The 25,600-nt window shown below is 41.6% G+C and overlaps 1 protein-coding gene across 16 annotated transcripts in view; it reads left to right on the top strand.

The window, feature by feature from the left end:
* The window catches only part of MAP3K4 (mitogen-activated protein kinase kinase kinase 4), a 138,887-nt gene extending 114,661 nt beyond the window's left edge, over positions 1-24,226 (top strand). For 3 of the 16 annotated variants that reach the window (XM_070256503.1, XM_070256502.1, XM_023633024.2), the window contains exons 12-27: positions 348-509; positions 1,008-1,141; positions 2,150-2,228; positions 2,962-3,028; positions 5,834-5,930; positions 6,735-6,881; positions 10,303-10,403; positions 11,092-11,172; positions 14,074-14,265; positions 15,392-15,462; positions 16,482-16,598; positions 17,489-17,648; positions 19,563-19,685; positions 20,319-20,425; positions 21,995-22,174; positions 23,688-24,226. In XM_070256503.1, the coding sequence (XP_070112604.1) occupies positions 348-509; positions 1,008-1,141; positions 2,150-2,228; positions 2,962-3,028; positions 5,834-5,930; positions 6,735-6,881; positions 10,303-10,403; positions 11,092-11,172; positions 14,074-14,265; positions 15,392-15,462; positions 16,482-16,598; positions 17,489-17,648; positions 19,563-19,685; positions 20,319-20,425; positions 21,995-22,174; positions 23,688-23,708 (1,839 nt within the window). In that variant the 3' untranslated portion in view covers positions 23,709-24,226. Of the gene's footprint in view, positions 1-347; positions 510-1,007; positions 1,142-2,149; positions 2,229-2,961; positions 3,041-5,833; positions 5,931-6,734; positions 6,882-10,302; positions 10,404-11,091; positions 11,173-14,073; positions 14,266-15,391; positions 15,463-16,481; positions 16,599-16,689; positions 16,781-17,488; positions 17,649-19,562; positions 19,686-20,318; positions 20,426-21,994; positions 22,175-23,687 lie in introns of all 16 variants that reach the window. The other 13 variants (XM_023633026.2, XM_023633028.2, XM_023633023.2 and 10 more) reach the window with 7 other exon arrangements.
* Positions 24,227-25,600: the final 1,374 nt, after the last annotated feature.

Raw genomic sequence — 25,600 nt, 5'->3', positions numbered from 1 at the left:
ATTGAAGCCATGCTTGCACTTGAGTGACCCCCAGGGGGAAAACACACTGGTTTTGATAAGCAGAATATCGGAGCTGTAAGCGTCTATCCAAAGACTACATTGTGATTAGGCATTATCATTTTAAATGGATTTTCCTCTTGTGTTTCCTAAGATGTTAAAGAGTACCTAATGAAAATAGTATAATTTCCTCTACTTTTCATCATTCCTTTTGAATAACCCAAAGATATATGTCCAAAATATATTGCAGTGGTTAATGTCTGTGTGATGAAAGAAGTCTTCCTCTAAAATACAGTAATTATTGTGTGATTTGCTTCGTTTTGGATTAATTATGGTTTGGGACTCTTTAGAATGATGCATTAGAGCTTTGCAACAGAATAAGTGATGCCATTGACCGAGTGGACCACATGTTCACTTCAGAGTTTGATGCTGAAGTTGATGAATCTGAATCTGTCACGTTGCAACAGTACTACCGAGAAGCGATGATTCAGGGGTACAATTTTGGGTTTGAGGTAGGTACAAAATAAGAGAAAAAACACAGTGCAGCGTAGCAATTGCTTTGTAACTTACTTACAAAAAGTATTAGGAATCTTGTACAGCAAATCTGATTGTTGATTGTAATCACAGCCTAGTCAAGAATGTCGTCTTACACCGCTGCTGAATATCGGAAATGTTGGTTTCCTTTTAAACTGTCAGATGGTTGCTCTGTTTTGATTTTGTGCTAGCAGCTGTCTACTTACATTTAAAAACCATCCTTAAGAGATGTTTAATATCATAAAAGCACATTCTTAATTTAAACTTATGAATAAAACATTTGTGAAACTGCATTTTAAGACATTGTATTCTCTAATTCTTCCTACTCTTTGCAAAATATGTAAATTTTGATTGGATTTTGCTTTTTGTTTTCAGAAAAATGACATTTTAAAACATTTAGTGGCATTGTAGTGTTTAGGTGTTTGTATAATCTTTGTTTTCTTCTTCATTTTGATACACTTGAAATCTTCTTACAGTATCATAAAGAAGTTGTTCGTTTAATGTCTGGAGAGTTTAGACAGAAGATAGGAGACAAATATATAAGCTTTGCTCGGAAATGGATGAATTATGTCCTGACTAAATGTGAGAGTGGCAGAGGTACCAGACCCAGGTAAAGAGCAAGTAGGATGTTTCCCTTCATGAGTCATGTGGGATTGGTTGCATTTTATTCTTATCTTCTATATGGGATTTCTGAGCAGATGACACAAAAAAGAGCATTTTGAGCTTTTTGTGAGTTTTTTTTTGTGAGGAAGATTGTCCCTGAGCTAACATCTGTTGCCAATCTTCTTTTTGCTTGAGAAAGATTCTCCCTGAGCTAACACCTGTGCCAGTCTTTCTCTCTCTTTTTTACATGGGATGCTGCCACAGCATGACTTGATGAGTGGTGTGTAGGTCCACGCCCAGGATCTGAACCCCAGGCCACTGAAGTGGAGCATGCAAACTTAACCATTACACCACTGGGCTGGCCCTTCTGGGTTTTTTTATTTGTTTTTGAGCTAACATCTGTTGCCAGTCCTGCTCTTTTTGCTGAGGAAGACTGGCCCTGAGCTCACATCTGTGCCCATCTTCCTCTATTTTGTACAAGGGATGCCTGCCACAGCATGGCTTGACAAGCGGTGCATAGGTCTGCACCTAGGATCTGAACCGGCAAACCCCGGGCCACTGAAGCGGAATATGCACACTTAACTGCTGTGCCATCAGGCCAGACCCTGTGTTTTTTTTTTTAATGATCCTGTTTACAAAGAAAACCCCATAACTCTTAGAAAACTTTTTAAAAAATTTGTTCCAAAATGAGTTATCTTTAAGGGAGTTTACATTCTCCCTGGACGGATCTTCCTGATTGCAAATCTTCTTTCTTCCCTCATGAAATTTAAGCCTGTTACTTAGTGTAAATGGAAAACAAATTGGTAACCAGTTCTTTTATTAAGAAGCCGTTTGTTGTTCTTTCCCAAAACACACTATAAACTTACTCAGCCCCAGGCATTTATATAAAGACAAAAAATGTGTTTGTCTTAGGTAGTAATTTTCTAATCAGATTACTTTTCAGTATTGTATAGATTAAAACTGCTGCAGCGTTTTCTGGGTTGTTTTGTGATTATTGAACTTTTCCATGTAACAGGTGGGCGACTCAAGGTTTTGACTTTCTGCAAGCCATCGAACCTGCGTTTATTTCAGCTCTACCAGAAGATGACTTCTTGGTATGGAATCTTCCAAAGTTTTTTCATTGAAAAGCAAGTTGATGACTATCTGTTCCTGACTGTGTATTTTTTATATTTAATAGTGGGTCTTAAATATTTTATGCACAGTCGCAATGATGGTGCTGAGAAGTGAAAGCAATCTCAGTGGCACAGCCAGACCTTTGCTGCTCTTTTCTTTGGTGACAGTGTTGGTCAGCTGGCTTAGTCAGTGTATAGTTGTGTAGCCTGGCGTTTCTATAGTATTTGTCAGTTTCGTATTTTATAAAGTACTGACTTAGTTGCTGCTTTTTAGCAGTTTAACGAAGAACAAGTCTTAGCTGTTTTACTTTACTGTGTGTCATTTGAGAGCGTAATGCCAAATGTTAAATATTATCACTGTTATTCCGGTAAATTCCATCAGATCAAAAATGCCGTTCAGAAGGCGAGTGCATTCATTTTGGCCTCCAGATAGTAGAGATGATTACAGGAGAAGTTCCTTGCTCGTGCACATCATTGCATTATGGGGAGTTGAATGCTAATTTGCTTTTACTTATAAAAATGGAAATGCATACTATGTTATTTTAAATTATGTACAGCGTGTGTTTAATTTATGTTTATGCCAGTTTCCTTTTAAACTAACTTTGAAAATATTTACTAATGATAGAATGTTTTTTAAAATACACTAAAAGCTTAATTTGTGCTACTTACATAACTGAGAGAGTATACCTTCTTTCTCTTCTCCTTTGGTTTCTAGAGTTTACAGGCCTTGATGAATGAATGCATTGGCCACGTGATAGGAAAGCCGCACAGTCCTGTTACAGGTTTGTACCTTGGTAAGACAGCAGTTACAGCGTTTCTCCCAGAGCGTGCAGGTTTGGGTGACCACATTGTCTTGTTTGTAGTCATTTAACATGGTACAGAGGTTCTTTCAGAACATTCAGGACCATGACACAGAAGGTTATAGAACGAGGTGTGTAGGGGCTAGCCAGTGATGTAGCATTTAAGTTCGTGTGCTCTACTTCAGCGGCCCAGGGTTTGCCAGTTCGGATCCCAGGCGTGGACCTATGCTCATCAAGCCATGCTGTGGCAGGTGTCCCATGTATAAAGGAGAGGAAGATGAGCATGGGTGTTAGTTCAGGCCAGTCTTCCTCAGCAAAAAGACAATTGGTGGCAGATATTAGCTCAGGGCTAATCTTCCTCAAGAAAAAAAAAAGAATGAGTTGTATATATAGAGAACTCCACAGTAATCTTTCTAAATCCAATAGGAAGATTAAAAAGCCAACACGGGGTATTCGGTGCTTGCCAGCAGTGTTAAACTACAATTTTGTTTTTGCACACCAAAACCATTCTGTTCTCATTCTCTTCTCCCCCTTAAAATCTTTTCTTCTGGGGAGGGAAGACTTGGAGAGATAGTTGGCTGTTAAGGAGCAAGGGCCTTTCCTGCTGCAGGTGGGTGAGTGTAATTGTTTTGTCCCTCCTTTGTCACCTTGTGAAGGAGAATAAGTTCGTTTTCTTCTCCACAGCTTTCCTAGGTCCCCATTTCCCCACTGATGTAGTCAATTCCTATTTGGTTTTGCTAAAAAAAAAAAAACTTGTTGGGGCTGGCCCGATGGCGCAGCAGTTAAGTGCACACGTTCTGCTTTGGCGGCCCGGGGTTAGAGGTTTGGATCCTGGGTGCAGACATGGCACCGCTTGGCAAAAGCCATGCTATGGTAGACGTCCCATGTATAAAATAGAGGAAGATGGGCAAAGATGTTAGCTCAGGGCCAGTCTTCCTCAGCAAAAAGGGGAGGATTGGCAGCAGACGTTAGCTCAGGGCTAATCTTCCTCAAAAAAAAACCCAAAAAGTTGTTATGTTACAATAAACTTTAATTACAGTTTTCAGTTACAGTTATTATTGTGTTACTGTATACATTGAAATAAAATATGTATCAGAAAAAAGTCTTACTCCATTCTTGAGATAGTAAATTAAAGCAGAATTGTATTTGTATGTAACAAACATCGAGACATGGAAACTTAGAAATTTTAAACAATTTAAATTAATGAAAGTGAGAGCACCTGAGCTGTCATTTTTGTTGTTGTTTACTTTCTTCCTCTGCCTCTGCTCTACCCCCAGAACTAATGATAGCAGCCAGGTGTAGAACCTCCCGCATTTTCTCTATCCTCATATAATTATACCAACACATTCTACTGCGCCTTTATGCTCATGTAACCACACAAGCATATAAAGAGTTGTTGGTTTTCCTGTCACTTATGGTATAAAGATTAGGTCACGTTGGATATTCATCTCTGGCTTTTCTTGTCTGACAATTGTGGAAATTCCTCCATGTCAGCAGGTATAGATCCAATTCATTCCCCTCAGTGGCTGCGTTGTGTCCATATGATCGCACTGCAGTTCTTTCCACTAGTTCCTTATGGACGTTTGTTTGTTTTGCCATGAAAAACATCTCTATGATAAATGTTCACCACTAGCGAGATTTGAGCATCTATTTTATGTTTATTGGCTATTTGGAGTTTTTTTTCAGTATCACAGTTTTGCAACAGTTAGATATGCATACTCTTAAAAGAAATATCTTCTTTCATGCATGAAGAATGTTAAACGTGTGTGTGTGTTAACAGAATGTCTTTATTTTATTCCTTCATAGGAAAATTTTGTAGTTTGACTCAGTAGTTCCCAGTATGTTAGCTGTATTAAAGACATCACCATTCTCACTGAATCTTTTTTTTTCTCATCTTTGCTACTATTGGATTTCTTCCATTTGTTATTGTAATAGTTGAGATAATCAACCAGGGACACAAGTTGCCTGAATTTCTTCTTAACAATTGCTTGATTTTTGTTTTGCAAGTTTTCCCTTTAGTCTCTCCATTTCTGATACTTTTGTCTTTCCTGTGTAATATTATTAAAAGCAAACAAAAACCATGAAGAAGGAAGTACTTCCGTTTAGGATAAAACATATGTAGACTATATAACATATGTCCATGAATAGTTGGGTTTAGTTTTTGGGAAAGTAGAATTGTCAGCATTTTTGTAGTCACTAGGTGAGATTGCTTTTAAAAATTTTGTTTTAAATTTTATCCATATTTACCTTCTATCAGAATATTTAAAAGAAGAAAACATGTTCTGAAAGAAAAGAATAACCAATTTAAACTGTACCCCATCCTCCGAGTTTGGTTTAAGGGAGTTAAATAAAACTCCAGGTGCTCAGGAAAATGACAGTGACCCCCCCCCAACTCAGGACCTGTTGGAATGTCACCATTGACCAGAATCTTTTTAAAAGTGTAGATAACATAAAGAACTCCTTTTTGTTAAAGAGAGTTGCCTCATTAGCCACATTTTCATCTATTTCTAAAATCAATTATGTCATTTATTTCACATGTATTATGTATATTTCACTCCGGGATTTAAAAAATGTTTTTGATGGAGAAAAGTTTGTGTGTGTGTAATATAACTAAAAAGTGACATTTTCCCACAACATTTGTATATGTAATATGATTTTCTTATACAAATAGGTTTATTTTGGTCACCAGAAAAATTAAGTCACATCTGTTTCCATTTAATCCTCTGGTTTGGCAATTTTCCAATGAGCCCTTTAACACGTTGCATTTGTCGCCATTTTCGCTGGCAGCGATTCATCGGAACAGCCCCCGTCCTGTGAAGGTACCGCGATGCCACAGCGACCCTCCTAACCCGCATCTCATTATCCCAACCCCAGAGGGATTCAGGTATTTGGTCTAGTGATTGGCTTTACGGATTCTTCTTTGATGCGCATGCTAATGCTCTGAAAGCTACTGGATGCTTGCTCTGATAACTAAACATTTTTTCTGTGTTCTTGTTCCTACGATTTTAAAAGCTCTTACTTGCGTTATCTTGAAGACATATCACAGTGCCTTAGTTGCAAAAGAAAAAGTCATGCAAATTTAAAAGAGACTTATACCTTTCAAGATAACTTAGTTTCTCAGCTTATTTATAACCTCCAGCTACTAAATGCTTTCCAGCTTTGGAATCATTCTTTCTTTTTCTTTCTTTGAAAAATGACCTCAGGAAAACAAATTTGAGTATGCATAGATAGCATAGTAAACATTTGAAAAAACAATACTAAATATCAGCTTAAAAGTGGTGAAGAAACTGGAGTGATCTTTCCAGGTTGGACTTTTATGCGTGTGTGTAACTACACAGCAACTTAAATACTAAAGTGAGCTTAGAAACTCCAGTACATTTGAAATACTTACCTTGAATGTGGTGGCATTTCTGCATCTTGAGGTAGTGAGCATCTTCTCTCCCCTGTGTAATCACTTTTTAAAAGTTAATTTTATTTGATAGTATTCTCTAGGAAAGGGTCACGATGATTTTTAATAATAATTAGTTTCAAATTAGTTTTTTTCCTTTTTACACCTAGACCTGAATCAAGTTGCATTTTATATTTTTAAATATTTTTCACTTCCTCGTTTTTATTTCTAACTGAAAACCATTTGAGCACCCATCCCCTTTGCTCGTCTGTGTTCCTGAAGCTTCTCTTCTCGCCTTAGCACTCGGAGCGTGCCCTCAGACACGCGGAGCCACGGCAGCCCTGCTGCTGCTGCTGTCGCTGCCGCCGCCGCCACCGCCGGCCGCCCCGGCCCCGCAGGCAGCGACTCTGCGCCGCCCAAACCCATCAGCAGTGCCCATGAGACCAGGTAGTCGCTCTCACCAGCATCGCGTCTCCTCGCCCCCTTGCAGTGACCTCAGCTTCGGGTGTGTCCCAGGACACAGCGGGACTTCTCTCCCGTGGTGTGTGTGATACACAGGGGCCTTCCGTGGGGTGTCGTGGCCCCAAGGCTCTGGCACCAACCAGCATGAGTAGACAGTCTGCCTGATTTTAACATTTCTTTGGAGCTGATATTTACCAAAATGACTGGAGTCTCTGCTGGTAGTAACTCTTAAGAGAGAGTTTTGGAGGAAAGAACCTGGTCCACACCAGAAGGAGGCATGAGAATTTTGGCAAACAGTGCTTTTCCCGAGGAGTCTTGAGGTAGTTCAAAGAAAACGTCTCGTTGATACCATTAGGTGGCAGTTTGTTCTGTAGGAGGATCACTCTCCTAACTGAGTTTCCTAATTTAACAGTTGTGAATTAGAAGTTGTTTACAATAGTGGAAAAGCAAGTTAATGGGGTTTGTATCTTCTCTGGAGAATAAATCATTGCTAGAAGAGCTGTCAGACATTTGGCAAGCCCAGAAAAACGGGAGTCTCTTGCATGAAGTCTTGACTATATAAAGGGGAGTTCTGCAGTTTTTCCCACTCTAGTGCTTTTTTTGGGCAGAGGATTTCATCAAGGACTCATAGCTTAGTGGAGAAAGGTCATTTGGTTGCTCAATTCTGCCCTTTTGTCTGGGAGAAGGGGACAGGGTCACTATACTCATCTTCCAGTGCAGATGGTGATGGAGTCCAGCAAAACTATGGGGGTTGAGGGTAATATGATCAAAACAGATGAAACTGAAGGAACTCAGTGCTCTGGATCCTGCTCCTCAGAACTGCTAGTATACTGTTGGTAGAACAGTGATGTGTAGCTTTAGAATTTAATGTAGACTAAAGTGTTTTTAGACTTACTTTATAACAGTCTAAAATTTATACAAACATTTCCATTCTTCTCATTCATTAAAATAATTAATATTCCTAACTTTTGGTGATAAATGCCTATAACCTAAAAAAATGTCAAAGTGTCTTACAGCTTGAGCAGTCAACTAAAAAAATTAACAATGTAGAACAGATTCCAATTTACAGTCCTTATTTTTATGTTTAGAGCATTTCATGGCAGGTAGTTCCACATATGCTTTCAGGTCCCTGTGGGGGCTTGTGAAAGTATCTTTTTTGTAAATGCGATACAAAGTTAAGGGAGGTGATGTGCCCTGAGATGCGCTTGTAGGTGGTCCTTAGGCGGTCATAGTTGAGGCGAACGCTTCCCCAGGTCTGGGGAGCCTGGCTCCCACACCTACTCCATCCACCTTCCCAGGATTGCTCCAGGCCAGAAAAAGGGGAGTAACATCCCAGTTTTTTGGAGGTTGGTGAACTGTGGTTTAAGGCACCTGTAAGTTGGTGGTGTGGGACAGGAAACGTATTTAGTATCAAAGTGAAACACCTACAGGTGGCCTTTCTGTGCACGTAGTGCCGGGCTTTGCAAAAGCAGTTTTCAGCATGGTATAAGTAGCATTTTTTAAGTGTTCTTCATCTTAAATTTGTACATACTTTAGGATGACCCTTGATACCTAGAAATTTTACTACCATCATAGTGTGCCATCTCAAAGGCCATTTTTTACGAAAGAACAAGGTGTTCTTTATTTTGTGGTAGTGTATATGAGACGGCAAGTATAGAACAGCAAAGCAGGTGAAGGTGTGCATAGCCGATGGTTGTTAGCCTCACTCCTCCGTTTGAGCTGTGCACATGCTCAGTTTAGCTTCGGCCTCAGCCCCATTGCCGTGAACCTGTGTAGTGGACCTTGAGGTAGACTGCACATGCCCGAAAGCTGGAGTCTCAGTGCAGCCCTGGGTTTGAGAATGTGCTGTGAGGAAGTGGAGTGATGCCCCTGACCTCTGGCATGGGCAGGATGCCCCAGCCTCACAGGGTGCAGCCCTTGCCTGCCTTAGAGATACAGCAACCACAATGAAGTTTTACTCTGCTCCACAGCATCCAGTAACTATTTTGATTTGATTTGCTTTGCCTTAGGAAATAGTCTGAGCTTCAGTTATCTTACCATTGTTTATAAAACATTTTTGCAGTGTTCTGCTTGTTGGAGCTGCCACTTACTGGTTTGCAAGAGCTGATTAAGTTTTCAGGAATTTTGCAAGCCAATTGTTACACCACAGAAACTGTCGAACTTCACAACTCCTCTCCTCCCCACACCCCCCCCCCCTCCCCACAGCTAGTTGTTAACGTTCACTAGCACACCACTTGCTTTAAGTATATTTTCTTGCCTTTTACCCTGGCAAAAATCTCTGAGGATGTGGAGTTAACTAATTTTGTCTCTAAGAAATCAGGAAACTAGAAGTGTTAAATGACTGCTCCATGGTCCCACGGTCTTTGACATAGCTCAGGAGCGGAAGGTGTTTCTTGACTTGAACATCAGTGATTTTTCCATGTAGTGGTGCCAGACTTTTTGATGAACCTCATGCCAGTAGAAGATGTCCCCCTCTCTTGAGACTTAACAAGTAGTTACTAGATTTGAGAGTTTAGGGAAATAAAAAAGCATTGCATGCGTCATAATTTGTGAACGTCTGTCTGTTCAGTAGACCCCACGTTGCCTTAAACCTATTCAGTGTATAATAAAAAAGAGCATAAATGCTACCATACTTCATTATATCATTCATTTAAAAATGCACACTAAACTTGTTAATAAACTAATGCCATGTTTATTTTGGATGATTTGAATTATAATTTTAACTTCCTTTATTTCATTCTGGGTTTCACTCTTTATGGATTCATTCTGGATGGCTGAACACTTAACTTTATTCTGGGAAAGCAGCAGATTAACTTTGTTCTTTACGTGTTAAGCTTCCTGCTCTTCTGCACTTTTGCTTGGCTACTGCTTGAGAAACTGTTAAGTATTCCCGTCCATTTTCTTAGTAAGAGATTTGAAATCTTTTGAATCACGTAATGATTTTAGCACTTTAAATAGAATGAAGTACATAAATAGAATTTGATGGTAATTGTAAATATTAGCCAGATTTGGTTAATAATTTTTATCCATCCTGGGTTTAAATTATGGAGCTTTGCACACATATCAATAACACTTTGGTAAATCCTGTTTTGTTTTATTTTTGTTGCCTTTAACATAAAACAATGTATCATGCAGTAAGGTTCTCATGTGTTGGCTGTGGGAGGATAAAGATATACCTCCCCTTGCAAACTGCAGAGGAGGGTTTCTCAGTAGCAGCAGTACTCATTTGGGTGAATAATTCTCTGTTGGGGGCTCACCTGTGCACTGTCCTCTACCCACCAGACAGCAGATGTCCCAGGGCTCAAAATCGCCCCCAGCTGAGAATACTGCTCTAGAAGAATCTCACAGATCTTTCATTTCGAGTTCCATTCAATTGATAGCTCAATTTTTTAAAATATTAAAACAGGGGTTCCAGCGTCCCTGAGAATGATCGCTTGGCTTCCATAGCAGCCGAATTGCAGTTTAGGTCTCTGAGCCGTCACTCCAGCCCCACTGAGGAGAGAGATGGTGAGTGTTCAAGGCGTCACCTGCCTTCGCAACCAGCCAGTCATTTGTCTCCATCCACCAGTTTCTGTTGTTAATGCCTTTTAAAAGAAATGAAGAATAAGAAGTGAGAGAGCTTTATGAGGAGATTTAATGCTGAACACATTGGTTTTTTCCAGATGCCTTTTTAGCCGTATTTGCATTTTCTGGGTCTACTTTTGTTGCTTTTTAAAAAATCGTTATTCCTGATATTTTAATTTCCAAGCACTGGTATTCACTTTAAAAATACAAAAGGGACACTGTGTTTGTTGGTGATATGCTGAAGCTTTATTACAGCGCAGACCCAGGAGTCTTTTCCCAGGAACCACATGGTGCTCACTCGTGCTGTAAGGTTGCTGGGCTCCTGGCAGGACCTCTTGAGGGGGGTCCCTAAAGAATCCACCTTCTGCTCAGGATTCTGTAGTCTGTTACTTGTGGAAAGTGTGTGTAGTTAAAATCCTTTGGCCCATTAACAACTTCTTAGTTTGGTGCAATTTTCTAGAATTGATTGTAGACACAGCTTCTCATACTCACGTCAAACAGAAATTAATCACCAAAAAGGATAGGTCGATGGTAACTAATCATGACCACTCCCAATTTCAGTCTTGCTCTCAATTAAATAAGCGCATTTGTTTTATAAGTCTTAATTTGTATGAAAAAATACTTTGTGCAGAACCAGCGTATCCAAAAGGTGATTCCAGTGGGTCAGCGCGGAGGAGCTGGGAACTTCGGACACTTATCAGCCAGACAAAGGGTAAGAGGAAGGCCGTTGAGCTACAATGTTTAAGCATAAGTGAGCAGATGCAGAGAAAATATGCTTTATTTTCTTATTATTAGATCTTCTGCGTTAAATGTATCTCTTTTATACCTCTCATAGCACTTTCTGTATGTGCTGTTTGTGTACATTTACTATTTTTTATAGTAAGTTACAAGCTCCTTTGGATCAGGCGCATGTTTTATTCATCTTTGTATTATTTAAGCAGTGTGATACTTAATTTTATATGTCACGTTGGTTGGACCTTTAGCATAATTCTTTGTACATGGTAGAAATATAATAAATATTTGTGAAATGAATAAATGTTCATTTTTTGTGCTAAGTAGTTGAGGCAAAACATTTATCTTACAAAGTAGGTGATCAGTCAATATTAATCAAAAGGATAAATAGAAAAATTATTGGTCTAGCATTTGATGACGTATAAAATGCTCTCACATATTGTTTGGCACAGCAGTCTTGAGCAATAGGCAGAATAGATCTTGTTCTCTTTCCATAAATGGTAAAAATTTCTGAGAGGCCAGATAATTTGGTCAAGGTAATAAATGACAGAGCTGGGACTAGAATGCACTGCTCCTGTCTCCAAGTCCAGTACTCTTCCCAGCACAGCGCCCCTTTGAAATATGTGTGACTGATCAGAAGAATAATTGTCCACCAAGGCCGGGAGCAGTCAGGAGGGATTTCACAGAGGGTTGAGGCTGGAGCTGGCCCTTGAAGGAAAGGCAGGTCTGCATCAGGCTAAGAGGAAAGTGCAGAATGAGAAACACTTCTGGAGGCCCAGTGACTAAAGAATAGACCGGCTGGACTGGACTGGAGACTTTCGATGTACGCGGAGGTGAAATTGACAGGGGAAGGGGAGATCAGATCCCAGCCAGTCTTCAGTCATGGGCTGAGTGCTGAAGGCCTTACCCAGAGATGGTGGGCAGCCCCTGAAGCCTCTTGAGCAGCTGGTATGTTCAGGGAGTGGGCGGTGGGAGTATAGTAGACACTGAGCTAGGTTAACCTGCTGGCCTGAATTGGGGAGGAAATAGGGAGATTGGTTAGAATACCACTGCAGTAATGCGGTGTGAAATAGGAAGAGACTGGACTAAGGTGGGATTCGAAAAAAGGAATAGAGGCAAGAAACAATTGTGATGCAACATTTAACAGGCTGGGGCAGGTTGGGTGTGTGGAGAGGGCTTGGGGTCAGGGATGGTTTCACTGGCTTGAGCCTGGTGACGGGGAGGAGGGTCTCTCCAGTGGCTCTCGTTTAACTAGTAGTGCCCATAGATACCAGGTATTTGCGATGATTTTCAAAACAAATACTTTGTGGTCAAGTAAACTTGGGAACTCTTGGGAGAGTTACAGTTCACGTTGACTTATTGAAGACTGAGAGATCTTGGGAACCTTTTACTGTATAAAGAAAAATAAACCTTTCCCAGAAATATTTGACAGTGGAGTCCATGGCCTCACAGCTGTGAAATCTTACTCAGTGCTCAGTGGACTCGATGTGTCGCGTACTGAGGTAAAGGAAACAAGGATCCGTGTTTTAGGAAATGATTGTAGTAAGAAGCTATAATTAGAACATTATAAATCTCGGGGCATTTCTCTTAAGTTAACCTTACAGTCATCTGAGGCCTCAGTGATCTCTGCCAGAAGTTTCAGGCTCTTAGATGCTAGTTTGGACACAGCAGGAGAAGTGCTGTACGGGAGATGTGTATGAAGCGGTGTTTTTCCAGTGAAGTTCCATCACTAACCCATTGGTGGTTTGTAAAATAAGCATTCGTACAAACAGGATGGAATCCAAATCACATGGAGTAAGAGTAATGTTTCATGAAACTGTTGTTTTAGATATCTATTCTTACTATAAATCACAATAAAATGAGTTGGAGAAAGAGAGGCATAGAACCTGATGGGAAAATGAGGAGTAATAATAACAATAGCTAGAATTTATTGAGTATTTCTGTATTTCAGGCACTGGGCTAAATGCTTTACAGGCGTAATTTCATTAGGTCCTCACAATAGCTCTGGGAATTAGGTATTATTACCTTCATTTCACAGATTAGGAATTTGATATGTGAAGAAGTCAATTAACTTGCTCATTGTGACGCACCTAGAACATGGTCAGGCCAGGATTTTCTCCCAGGCATTCTGATTCAAGAGCCCTTACTCTGAGCAGTTCCTCGAGAAGGGCCCAGTTAACTCCCTTCTCATCAGAGGTAGCTTCCTAGAAGAGGTGTGGTGTTTCTGCTGATTTACTCGTAAGTCAGGCACTGTGGTGAGAAGACGACGTTGTAGGCAGACAGGAAAGTGTGAACAGAGGCCTGGAAGGGAGGACAGTTCAGTGTGTTCCAAGAGAGTCTTCTCAGTTTGCTTCTCCAGAGCCTGTGGTAGGGAAGAAAAAGGGAATGGCGTAAAAAAATGAATCAGAAAAGATAAACTGGATCCAAATTACACAGGACTTGAAATCCCTTCTGAAGGGCTTTGCATTTTTGGGAAACATTGTGATGACCCATGAAATAAATTTATGTAGGACAGTAACACGATCAGATTTTATGTGTCAGTAAGATAATTCTGGCCCACGAGAGTGGGTTGGAGAGAGGAGAAACTCGAGGGAGGTAGGTGGCTCCTGCAGGAGTCTCACCAGCGGTCTCGGGAGAGGAGCTCAGCCGTGCTGTCTGACTGGCGGATGTGATAGGTGTGTGTTTATATGGTGGGTGGGATGCTCTGAGATATTAGACTTTGATGGACTGTAATTCACCTGTTATGTATATGAGTAGACAATGAGAAGTCTTGCTCTGATGGAGTGCTAATAATGTATATTGCTCTGTTTTTATTATTATTTGCTGGAAATTGACTTGATAATAATGATTGGGAGAACTGAGTTTGTGATTCTCTCTGCAGATACGGCTTCTAAGCAAGGACCCATAGAAGCCATCCAGAAGTCAGTCCGATTGTTTGAAGAAAAGAGGTATCGAGAAATGAGGAGAAAGAATATCATCGGTCAAGTTTGTGATACCCCGAAGTCTTATGATAATGTTATGCATGTTGGTTTGAGGAAGGTGACCTTCAAGTGGCAAAGAGGAAACAAAATTGGTAAGAAAACTAAGGAACGTGATACCAAGATCGTCTCTGTTAGAAATAGCAAGAGTTACACTTCTTCAGGTTAAATCTTATGTAGTTGGTCCTTCTCTCCTAGAGACATGGCAGATATACATTGTATCTTTGCAGAGGGTTCTGTGTTTCTCTTTCATTTTTAAGATGTGTTCTAAGAGCAATACCAAATGAGATTTTAGAAAGGTATTACTACATGATTCATTAAGTTGAATAGTTTTACTTGATAACTCCAGAGGTTGCCAGTGAATAAGTACATAAATTTTACCTGTTTGTTCTAGTCTGTATTCTTTTTAATTTATACCCACAAGAATGTTACTGAAGAGAGACTGGATACAGATAAAGGCAGGACAGTCTTTTCTAAAACATTGCCTAATTAATTGATTTCCAGGTAAAATGGCTTCTTGTAAATTACTAGTAGTAGATTGTGTGAGAAGGAGCCCCATCGTGTTTCAGACCCTTCCCCCATTTAAGTGCCTTTGTGTCTGTTGAGCATTTAGGACTGAAGAGGCAAACACAGTTGTAATTCGGGGCTCTGAACCTCAGGAGACCTGGAGGGTCCCTGGAGCTGTCAGTCAGGGCAGAAAACAGTGAAGATAATCAAGTACTCTATAAATTATATTATTGTTATCAACCTTATTCAGCCACGTCTCCCCTGTAATTTCTTGAAGGTGTGTCAGTAGAATATCCACTCCCACACAGTCCTGGACGAGCGGCAATGACGTGCCCCTAGACGGAGGCCAGGCTTCCTCCAGCGTGCTCCCCCTGCCCTGCCCACCCCTGCCCTCCCGGCCCAGCCCTCTTCCAGGCTGCAGGGGCTCAGGCGTGTGCACCAGGGCGCCTAGTGCTCTCCTTCGGGCCTCTTCTGACATTTACCAGAATTAAATTAAAATGAAAACCCACACAGTTCTACTCTGTTGAAAGCTATTTATAGGTAAGACAGGGTGAAGAGATTGTCTATGGCTTGGTTTATTAGGGAACTAGTAATAAGACTCTAGTAAGATAAACATAGACACGTGAATATGGATTTAGAATCGGCTGAGATGGTTGTGCGTCTGAGTGGCCTGGCTTTGGTGACTGAGAGCGCCGTGTGTGTTCCTGTTCCCAGGGGAAGGGCAGTATGGAAAGGTTTACACCTGCATCAGTGTCGACACCGGTGAACTGATGGCGATGAAGGAGGTGAGTGGCCGGCCCTCTGGGGCCCTCTGTCAGGCATCTGTGCGTTTGGGAGTTTCCCTTAGTGCGTAGCTGTGGGCTGGCTTTGGTCCTTCCACAGTGAGCCGTCTGGGCCTGAGGCCCGCTTTTTATCATTTACACCATTGGGACCAGCCAGGCAGACACACCGAGAAAACACATGAGAGTAAAGGAGTTTACAATTCCAGCGAGGAGGTAAGACCAGGAACACAAATAATTCTGACACCACACAGGGATGGTAAGTGCCATCCAGAGGGAGACAGACGTAAAGTTTCCTGAAAGCTTAGAGGACGACGGTAGCAGTAGCATCTTATAGGGGTGGTTTGGGGGGAGAAGATGACGTTTGTGATAAGCTTCAGAAGTGAGCCATGTTTAACAGCTGGAGGTAGAATGGGAAGAGCAGGGAAAACCTGAGGTAGGTCCGTCAGGGAGGCAAAGACTGTTGTCGCTGTGAGGAGACGCCGCGTGACTCAGGAGCAGGGGCGCAGTGGAGGACGAGGCTGGGGCTGCTGCAGCCACTGCTATCCCAAGTGGCCTTGCGTGCAGCAGGGCACACAGCGCCTGACCATGCCGATCACCCCTCTCCTGACCTCCTGTAGCATTTCTTCATCTCCCTGCCCGGCACTTACCCCCACAGCTTTTATATCCTTATTCCAGCTTGATTGTAAACTTCTTAAGGGCAGAATCCTGTCTCATCTTTTTATCTTGCCCAGAGCCTAAACACCTCTGATTGCTTACTGAATGTGTAATGTTTTTATTAATTCAGTTTGCGCTTTTGAGCACTATCCCATTAGCTGTTATCTCACCGAATATTCTAAAGCAGAATTCAATTGGAACAACAAAGGAAAGGAAGTCTGGAAGTAAAGTCACAAAGGCACTGACCGTAGTCTCATGGGTCTGGAGGGTGAAAATGTCAGGAGACAGCTCTCAGCCCTTGTGTTTAAAGTTGTTGTGTTTCTAGTTTGTGACAGTACCAACAGTAATCAACAATTTTCCTTTTACAGATTCGCTTTCAACCTAATGATCATAAAACTATCAAGGAAACTGCAGACGAATTGAAAATCTTCGAAGGCATCAAACACCCCAATCTGGTTCGGTATTTTGGTGTGGAGCTTCATAGAGTAAGCAGCTTTAATCCCACGGTTTTTGTGTGAGGAATCAGTGAGGGTCCAAATGGAGTCCTGTTCTACATCACAGGTCTTCTCATTTCAGAGCACAGTAACTTTGCCTAATTGTCAGGAAATCTCCATGAGTTACATCATTTCTGCCTTCTCTCTGAAACTAGAGGAGTTCTTCCTAAAATGTAAGTTGTAGACTGTAGTCATTAACCCACCATTATAAAGCACTGAAACCCATCCTGCCAATCAGAGGAGTCTTCTGAAATGCCCCATATGCAGCTCCTCACGACCTGTGATTTTCCTGCTATTTTTTGCTGAACCACTCTTGAGCACACTGTGAAGTAATACTGATTTTTCTTTTATATGTGTTTAAGGAGCCCGTGTGAAATGAGAGGGAATTGAAACCTCACATTCATTTCCCTCTTGTGTTTAGAAATAAATACACGGAGGGAAAGAGGATAACTTGGAGCATCTTGGTGGAATACAAGCTTCCAGGGGAAGTTGGATATTGGTGATTTTTAATGTTTCCACAAATAAATCCGTATTTGAAAAGGATGTGTTTCAGTACTTAATAATATATTTATAGGGACAGCCCTGTTGGTCCCTGTCTGAGATTATATGGCAGACTTAATTTTGGAGGATTATAGACATTTGTCACCTGTGGTGAGGAACTGTTCTTACCCCATCTGACTGTATAATTCCAGACAGAGGAGGCAGGCAGACACTGCTGTAGAGGAGTTAGAAATGACGGTTATAAGACCACTCAGCATTCAGGATGACAGGTGCAGCATACTGTTAGAGAGAAGATTACTTTGGGGCGTGGCCTGTGAAGTTTTCCAGATCCTTCACTTAGTGTACATGTAAACACAGGCTGCGTTTTATTCCTCCCGCAGGAAGAAATGTACATCTTCATGGAGTACTGTGACGAGGGTACATTAGAAGAGGTGTCGAGGCTGGGACTTCAGGAGCATGTCATTAGGCTGTATTCAAAGCAGATCACCGTTGCAATCAATGTCCTCCATGAACATGGCATAGTTCACCGCGACATTAAAGGTAATCCCCACACTCGCCTGGCTGCCGTGGGCCCGAGACTCATCTGGTGTGTAGTACATAGTAGGTACTCTCAAGGCGCTTGTTCCCACTCCCGCGCATTGCTTCTCTAGGGAGAAATCCCTGTACTGTAAGTATTCTTCCATACAGAACCCTGTGTTGAGAAACTATAGAGCACACGTCTCCCTCCAGGAGTGGGTAGGGCTGCTCTGTCTTTCTGTTCAACACTGCGTTTAGTGACATCTATTTCCCAAAAATGAAATTTGCTATTTTATAGGCTGATTGGGCCCACCCTGTGTATTTACTGGACATTCGTCATGAGAGCGTCCTTTGTCCTATGTTGAGACTCTTGTGTATTTATATATGAGTGTCGTAAATACGTAAAATGACAGTGAATCAGAGATGCTGGTGTAAGTCGCGATGTGCAGGTGTGTTTTGGGAGACAAGGACAGCGTTGATGTACGCCAGCCTCCTCCAGTGTAGACTTCTGATAAGACAGATTTGGTGGGGCTGATGGATGATAAGTGTGTTTCCTTTCTGGTGTGAGAGGAATAGCCATGCCACTGTCTCCGAACTGTCTCTCTTGCATTTGCCCAACACGCCATGCCCCTGACTTTTGTATTTGGGAGTCTTTGGGGATAATTAAAGTGACAAGTTATTTTTGTCTCTAATCGACCCTAGACTAAAGGATTCTATCTGTCACCTTGTCTGAGGCCAGCCTAAACACATTCTCTCTAGAATTGGTCTGACTTCTAACCCCACTAGACGCAGTGGGGCCCACGTTACAGCAGAACCTGCTTTGGTCTGAGTATGAGAGTTGTCCTGCTCTCGAGGGTGGCTCGGCCTGAATCCCCAGCATACTCCAGTCTTGTCCTCTGCCTGCCCATCCACCACCTTGCTTCGTTCTTTGAGATCATTCTGGGCATTTGCTTAATTGGGCCTTTTGTCAGGCCATGGCATTGCCTGTTTCCAGTGGTTCTTCCCCAAATACCATGCTCAGTTCTTTGTCCACTGTCATGAAACAGTACTGTCGTGTCATTGGCTGTCGCCATAAAGAGAATCCCTCGGAGTCCTTGAAGGAAGTCTGTTCACTTGTGTCCTTGTGATATTCCTGACAGTTCAGCATGGCTAAGAATGTGCACATAGGGACTAGCTGCAGAATAAGGAAGCGAGCACTTGTGTAGTCCTCTGTGGGCCACCTGCAGTGGGAGTGCAGGCTGTGAGGATTAACAGTTAGACTTCAGTGTTGTATGGCTCATTGTCTGACTTGAGTGGCTCTGTGTTGCTTTTTAAAAGAAGTGCCACAAGATACATAACGCCAAGATGGGTGGCTCAGTTGGCGTGATAATATCTTGTGGCTTATAGCAGATGGCAGAGCTGCCCTGAGAGATGAACAGTAATCCACATTCCAGCTAGAGTACAAGTTAGGCACATATACTCCTTGTAGAAATGCGAGACAATTAAGAACATTCTTTTTGGTCACAGTCTAAAATAAATCCAGTGTCAGCCTCAGATACAGCTCGAAAGACAGCAGCGGGTGCCAGTTCTCGTCTCCATGTTGTTTCCTGTTACAGGAGCCGCTAATGATATACAGCTCTAATTTGCAGGGACTCTCACCACAAGCATTTGTGTTTTATATGTGATTTCTTTTAAATATCTCTCTGGGTTTTTAGTGTTAGAATTGATGCATGTATTTCAGTTTGGAATGTATTGGTCAACACTATCTATAATGATATTAAAATTGTTTGTATTAACGTTTGTGTAGAAGGCTTTCTTGATTACACTTTGTAAGTAAAATTTCATTAACCTTTATGTTATTTAGTCTGTGAATCAAGTTCCTGGTAGTTTGGGTTACCATGTAGGCTTTAAAATGCCCTCAGTGTGCCTCGGAAGCTCACGACTGCTTGTTTCTGTTAGGTGCCAATATCTTCCTCACCTCGTCTGGACTAATCAAACTGGGAGATTTCGGATGCTCAGTGAAGCTTAAAAACAATGCACAGACCATGCCTGGGGAAGTGAATAGCACACTGGGGACAGCAGGTGGGGACCAGCTTGGTTTGTCTTTGCACTGTGACTCGTTCCTGTGTGCTCGGTAACCGGGCTTTCCCCTCTCCTCTCTTGTCAGCAGAGGCCTGGAGAGCAGGTAAGGCTTTCTGCCCGTGAAGGACCCAGGCCACAGACGCTGAGGCTCCGCCTGACCGCGCTTGTCGGACTGGGCAATTCAAAGGAGGGAGGAAGGCCTTTTTTCCTTCTCAGAAAAACTTGATTGTTCGCATTGGGTTTACTAAAACTATTCTAGTTGAAAGAGCCTTATGTTTAAATGGTAATTATTTGTTTTGATTGTTTTGTGTCATAAAATTTTACATCCTCCTTTGCAGGTTAAGTTTCATATTTTCATTGTAAATATAATTTAATCTGAAGATTTGCACACTCAAAAATTGTCTTATAGAAGGTAATTCGGCCCCTAAAATGTCCATTCAAGAAATTGATTTGAAATATCTCTTCAAGTTTCGATATTTCCTATTATGTAATTTGGAGAAAGTATCCCCCCTCAACTAATTAGTTGTTTCTTCTTGTAGAATATTATACAATATTAATTTATTGCTTGACTCTGTTAATACATTGTGTTGTGTTTATGACCCATTCTTATCTCCGTATCTGTGGCTTTTAAAGCGTACATGGCTCCAGAAGTTATCACTCGTGCGAAAGGAGAGGGCCATGGGCGTGCGGCCGACATCTGGAGTCTGGGGTGTGTTGTCATAGAGATGGTGACCGGCAAGGTAAGCAGAGACCACACCTGGAGGAGAAACTTCAGGAGGGCACTTTACATGAACAGAGCAATAGTTGTGTTTTTATTATCATTATAAATATTGTGGACACATTTTTCTGCTAAATAGACGACACAACTAGAGATTAAGAATGTGACCTGTCAAAAGATTCAATAAGTTAAGTGACAAACTAGGAGTCAAATATTTATAAGATATATGACTTAAGAGAACTCTCATGAGGGGTGAAAAAAAGCATAAAGCTCTCATTAAAACACAGGGCAGCAGGCAGCTACAGAAAGAAACATGAAGTTGAAGACTTATGTCCACACAAAGACTGGCACATAAATGCCTATGCCAGCTTTATTCATAACTGCCAAGACTTGGAAGCAGCCAAGGGATCCTTCAGTAGGGAAATGGGTGAACCAACTGTGGGGACCCATACGACAGACGATTATGCCACAATAACAAGTGAGCTATTGAACCACAAAACATTATGGAGGAACCCTAAAAGCATGTTGCTAAGTGAAAAAAGCCAATTGGAAAATGCCACATACTGTATGATTCCAACTCTGACATTCTGGAAGAGGCAGTAAAAGGTCAGTGGTTGCCTGGGGCTCTAGGAGAGAGATGGAAGGACGGACAGGTAGAGCACAAGGATTTTCACAAGGGCAGTGAAACTGTTCTGTATTGTATAGTATCTGAAAATTCTGAAACTTGATCTTCTGATGAAGATACTGCTAATGAACAGTTGCACAGATTTGTAGAGGCGCAGTGTGCATGTGTGTAGTGTCGTTTATAAAGCAGAAAAGTTAGAAACCTCCTAAATGTTATCAGTAGGAAATTAAATTATCATACAGCTGTACCTTGCAGCTGCTGAAAAAGATCACGCATAATAAGTGCTTAATAAATATTAGCTAGTAATTCGCATTAACATAGAAGGATGCCTATGATATGTGTTATTTTAGTCAAGCCATACATCAAAGAAGGTTCAAGCTCTCACACTGAAGAATGCATACCACGATAACTAAACAACGGTACAGAAATATATACAAACTTAGTTCTTTCCCCACTGAATCTCGTTTTTCCTGTGATCATAAAATAATCTAAGCTTCGCACTAATAGAATTTGATGCTCTTTATTCAACAGGGTAGCCTATTAAACATTCCTTTAAGATAACTGTTGAATTTTATATGTTTTGTTAGATTTTCATATCACTTTATATATTATATTTTTTATTTGCATGATGATGGCATCTAGATAATGCTGGATTAATAGAACATCCAAATGGGGTAGGCAGACTGTGCCGACAGCCTGGTTTTCTAAATAAAGTTTCATTGGCACATGGTAATACCCATTCATATATACTGTCTGAGGCTGCTTTCACACCACAGTGAGGGAATTAAATAGTTGTGGCAGTGATCATATGATCCACAAGCCTAAATTATCTACTATTTGCCCTTTAAGTAAAAGTTTGTCGGCCCCTGATATGTGTTAATATTGGGATGCCTAAAAACAGATTGAGAAGTTGTGTTTTTTTATGGTGACGTAGTATTAAAACCTGATTTTTTTCTCTTTTCTCAGAGGCCTTGGCATGAATATGAACACAACTTTCAGATTATGTATAAAGTGGGAATGGGACATAAGCCACCAATCCCTGAAAGATTAAGCCCAGAAGGAAAGGACTTCCTTTCTCACTGCCTTGAAAGTGAGCCCAGGATGCGGTGGACGGCCAGCCAGCTCCTCGACCATTCCTTCGTCAAGGTTTGGCAGACTGCTGTATAGTTTTCTCCATATTTGAGTATATAGAAGTTCTGTTTGTATCTGGCACTTAAGAAAATTTGGAAACTTAAATATAAATACCTGTATCTGAAACGGAAAGGAACTAAATGGATTATGCCAGGGAATTTTGTATATATTTTTTCTTTTGGACAATGTTTACTAAGGTTCTCCTGCTTGATCCATTTTGGTGGTGTGTTTGAGGAGTGTATAGTCTCCTCAAGTACAGGGTTAGTAATGACTGATCTCTGCTGAGAGAGTAGAGACAGGGTTAGTAATGACTGATCTCTACTGAGAGAGCAGAGACAGGGTTAGTAATGACCAATCCTTGTGTTAAAAGCTGTGATAATGGTCTGTGTGCCATGTGGTAGGGTCATTGAGAAGGGGAATTTAATCCAGTCAGGTAATCCTAGATACTGCTTTCTCTAGGATGAGATGCCTGGGCTGTTTGGGAGGGTTTCGCCAGATCAGGAATGGGGGTAGGGGTACGGGTATGGCAGACAGTGGAAGAGAGCTGGAAGGGCTCACGACTAGGAGGGTAAAGCAGTCAGGAAGTGTGCATGGGTAGATGCTGATGGCTCACAGGATGTGGCAAATGGCACAAGATATGGCTGGGAAAGTAAGCAGGAGCCACGTGAAGGACTTTCAGTGTAATTGTAAGCGTGACAGGATGAAACTGTGTTTTAGAATGATCATTCGGGAGACAAGAGACGACTTAGGATGCTGCTGATACGGCTGATGGGTGGGAGTGGGAGGTGAGGGGTGAGTTATCAGTGGTATTTAGGAGTTGAAGTGGCCATGACTGAGTGACTGGATGTGGAAGGTGAATGAGAGGAGGAGTCTAGGATGGCTCCCAGGCTTGTGTCACCAGCTTGTCGAGAGTCCGCTCGCAAGGCCAGGGAAGGAGGGCAGCTGGTGGAGGGGTGGGTGAGGGAGAGGACGATTTCCTCTGTAGCAGATTGTGTTTGAGGTGTGTTTGGAGCATCTGCTTGGGGATTTCAGATGGGCATTTGGATATTTTGAGTTGGCGTTCAAGAGAGAATTGGGGTAGCATACAGATTACAGAGACAGAAATGTTGCTGGGAGAGTATTCAAAGGAGAAATGGAATGAGAATGGGACCCTGGAGAAAACTTTGAAACGGGCCCTGCAGAGGAGCTCCTGATAAAGGAAAGGAAGGTGCAAAGGAGCAGGGTGAACGAAATCGAGGGACCACTGCCAGATTTGCTATATAAATATTAGGGATTTGTAATTAAATAAAAAATTATTTCTTTGTTATAAAGTATGAAAACAATTTATATTGACTTGATATTGTACGAATGCTTTCAGTCCTCGGTCCACAGAGCAGTGACTCAGCCCTGACATTACTCATTGCACCGGGTGAGCCTCGCTCTGTGCCGGGCGCAGTGCTGGGAGCAGCAGGATGCGTGGACTGGGGCTTGCCTGTTGGTCTTATCCGGAGCATGACTAGGGCTCAGCTCTCTCCTGCCTTCCTCACAGGTTTGCACAGATGAAGAGTGAAGCCGGTCAGTCTGTGGCCTAGTAGTGCGTGTACTCGGAAAATTCTCTTAATCACTACTGTATGTAATATTTACATAAAGACTGTGCTGAGAAGCAGTATAAGCCTTTTTAACCTTCCAAGACTGAAGACTGCACAGGTGACAAGCGTCACTTCTCCTGCTGCTCCTGTTTGTTTGATGTGGCACGGGGCCCTCCTGAGTGACGGTGTCCACGAGGTGAAGAAGCTGCATGTTAAGTGCCATTACTACTGTACACGGACCATCGCCTCCGTCACCTCCGTTTCTTGCGTGACTGAGACCGTGACATCAGTGTAGTATTTTTGACCTTTGTAGGTTCAAAAGCAGTTGTAGTGTTATCAGGCGTCCTGGGCCTTGTTGTTAATCTGTTTGTCGAGTGCACTGACTGTGAAACCTTACCTTTTGTTGTTGTTGGCAAGCCACAGGTTTGTTATGCAAAAGGCTAATTGATGAAATTTAAGAAAAAGGTTCTTTTTTCAATAAATGGTTTATTTTAGGAAAGCTCAGTTATATTGTCTTTTAATGATTATCAGCTTCAGAGCCAACACATTATCCGATAAGGAAGTCTGTCATTTTCACTCATGTGTTCCTCAACAGAAGGGGTACTATCGAGTGTGCTGGAGATGGGCCCTGGATTAGGAATTCCTTCAGGACCTGGGGTCTCCTCGCTGAAAAGTGAAAGGGCTAAATGAAACAACACTAAGGATGTAAGAGGGCCTGTTAAATGATTTTATATTAGCCAGCAAGTTTACAGCAGATAAAAGTTTAAGCCTTGTTATCACATATTGGGGGTTCAATTTATTTTTAAACCAAGATGTACAGGGGCTAGGTCGATGTAAATACTGCTGAATAGTCTCTTGACAAGAAAGCATCTTTTTCAGAATGTAAATATTTCAGCAGTTAGTTTTCTGAAATTGCCCAAATTAAGTGTCATTGATGCTGTTCTTTTCTTTCTTTTTGCTATTAAATTTTTTAAAAGATTGACCTTAAAGCTTCCTGAAATCTTTTTAGAAGATCGTTGACTTCTGTTCACCTTCCCTCCAGGATGGGAGATGCCCTCAGCCAAGACATTAACGTCCAGAGTATGCTGGCATCAGAAGGATTTATACAAACACTTAGTTTTTTTAATTTCAGTTTTTTAAACAGCTTTTTAAAGCTGTAATTTACATACTGTTCGAAGTGTGAAGTTCAGTGATTTTCAGTATAGTCACATAGCTGTACAACCATCGTCACAGTCCATCTTAGAATAATTCCATCACCCCAAAAACAAACCCTGATGTCCTTTTGCATCACTCCCTAGTCCTACCCCCAGCCTTAGGCAACCACTAAGCCACTTCCTTTCCATAGATTTGCCTATTCTGGACATTTCATATAAATAGAATTTTATAATTTGTGGTCTTTTTCATCTAACTTCTTTCACTGAGCATGATATTTCTGAGGTTTATCCATCTCGTAGCATGTATGAGTACTTCATTTCTCTTTATTGTTGAATCCTATCCGTTGTATGGCTATGCCACATGTTTTGTTTATTCTTTCACTACTTCTGCTTTTTGGTTTATGACGGATAATGGTTCTCTGAACATTCACATAACAAGTCTTTGTCTGGATATGTGTTTTCATTTGTCTTGGGAGTGGAGCTGCTGGGTCATATGGTAAATCCATGTTCAGTATTTTAAGAAGCTGCCAGACTGCTTCCAAAGTGGCTACACTCTGTTGCGTTCCCGTCAGCAGTGTAGGAGGGGTCCAGCTTCTCCACACCCTCACCAGTACTTGATATTGTCTTTCTTTTTGATAATAGCCATTCTAGTGTATGTGAAGTGGGATCTCACTGTGGTTTTGATCTACATTTCCCTAATGATGGCAAGCATTTCTTCT

This window comes from Equus caballus, chromosome 31 (genome assembly GCF_041296265.1).
Source record: "Equus caballus isolate H_3958 breed thoroughbred chromosome 31, TB-T2T, whole genome shotgun sequence".
Taxonomy (NCBI): domain Eukaryota; kingdom Metazoa; phylum Chordata; class Mammalia; order Perissodactyla; family Equidae; genus Equus; species Equus caballus.
Note: the sequence above shows the minus strand (reverse complement) of the source record. Positions and strands in the feature narration are given on the sequence as shown.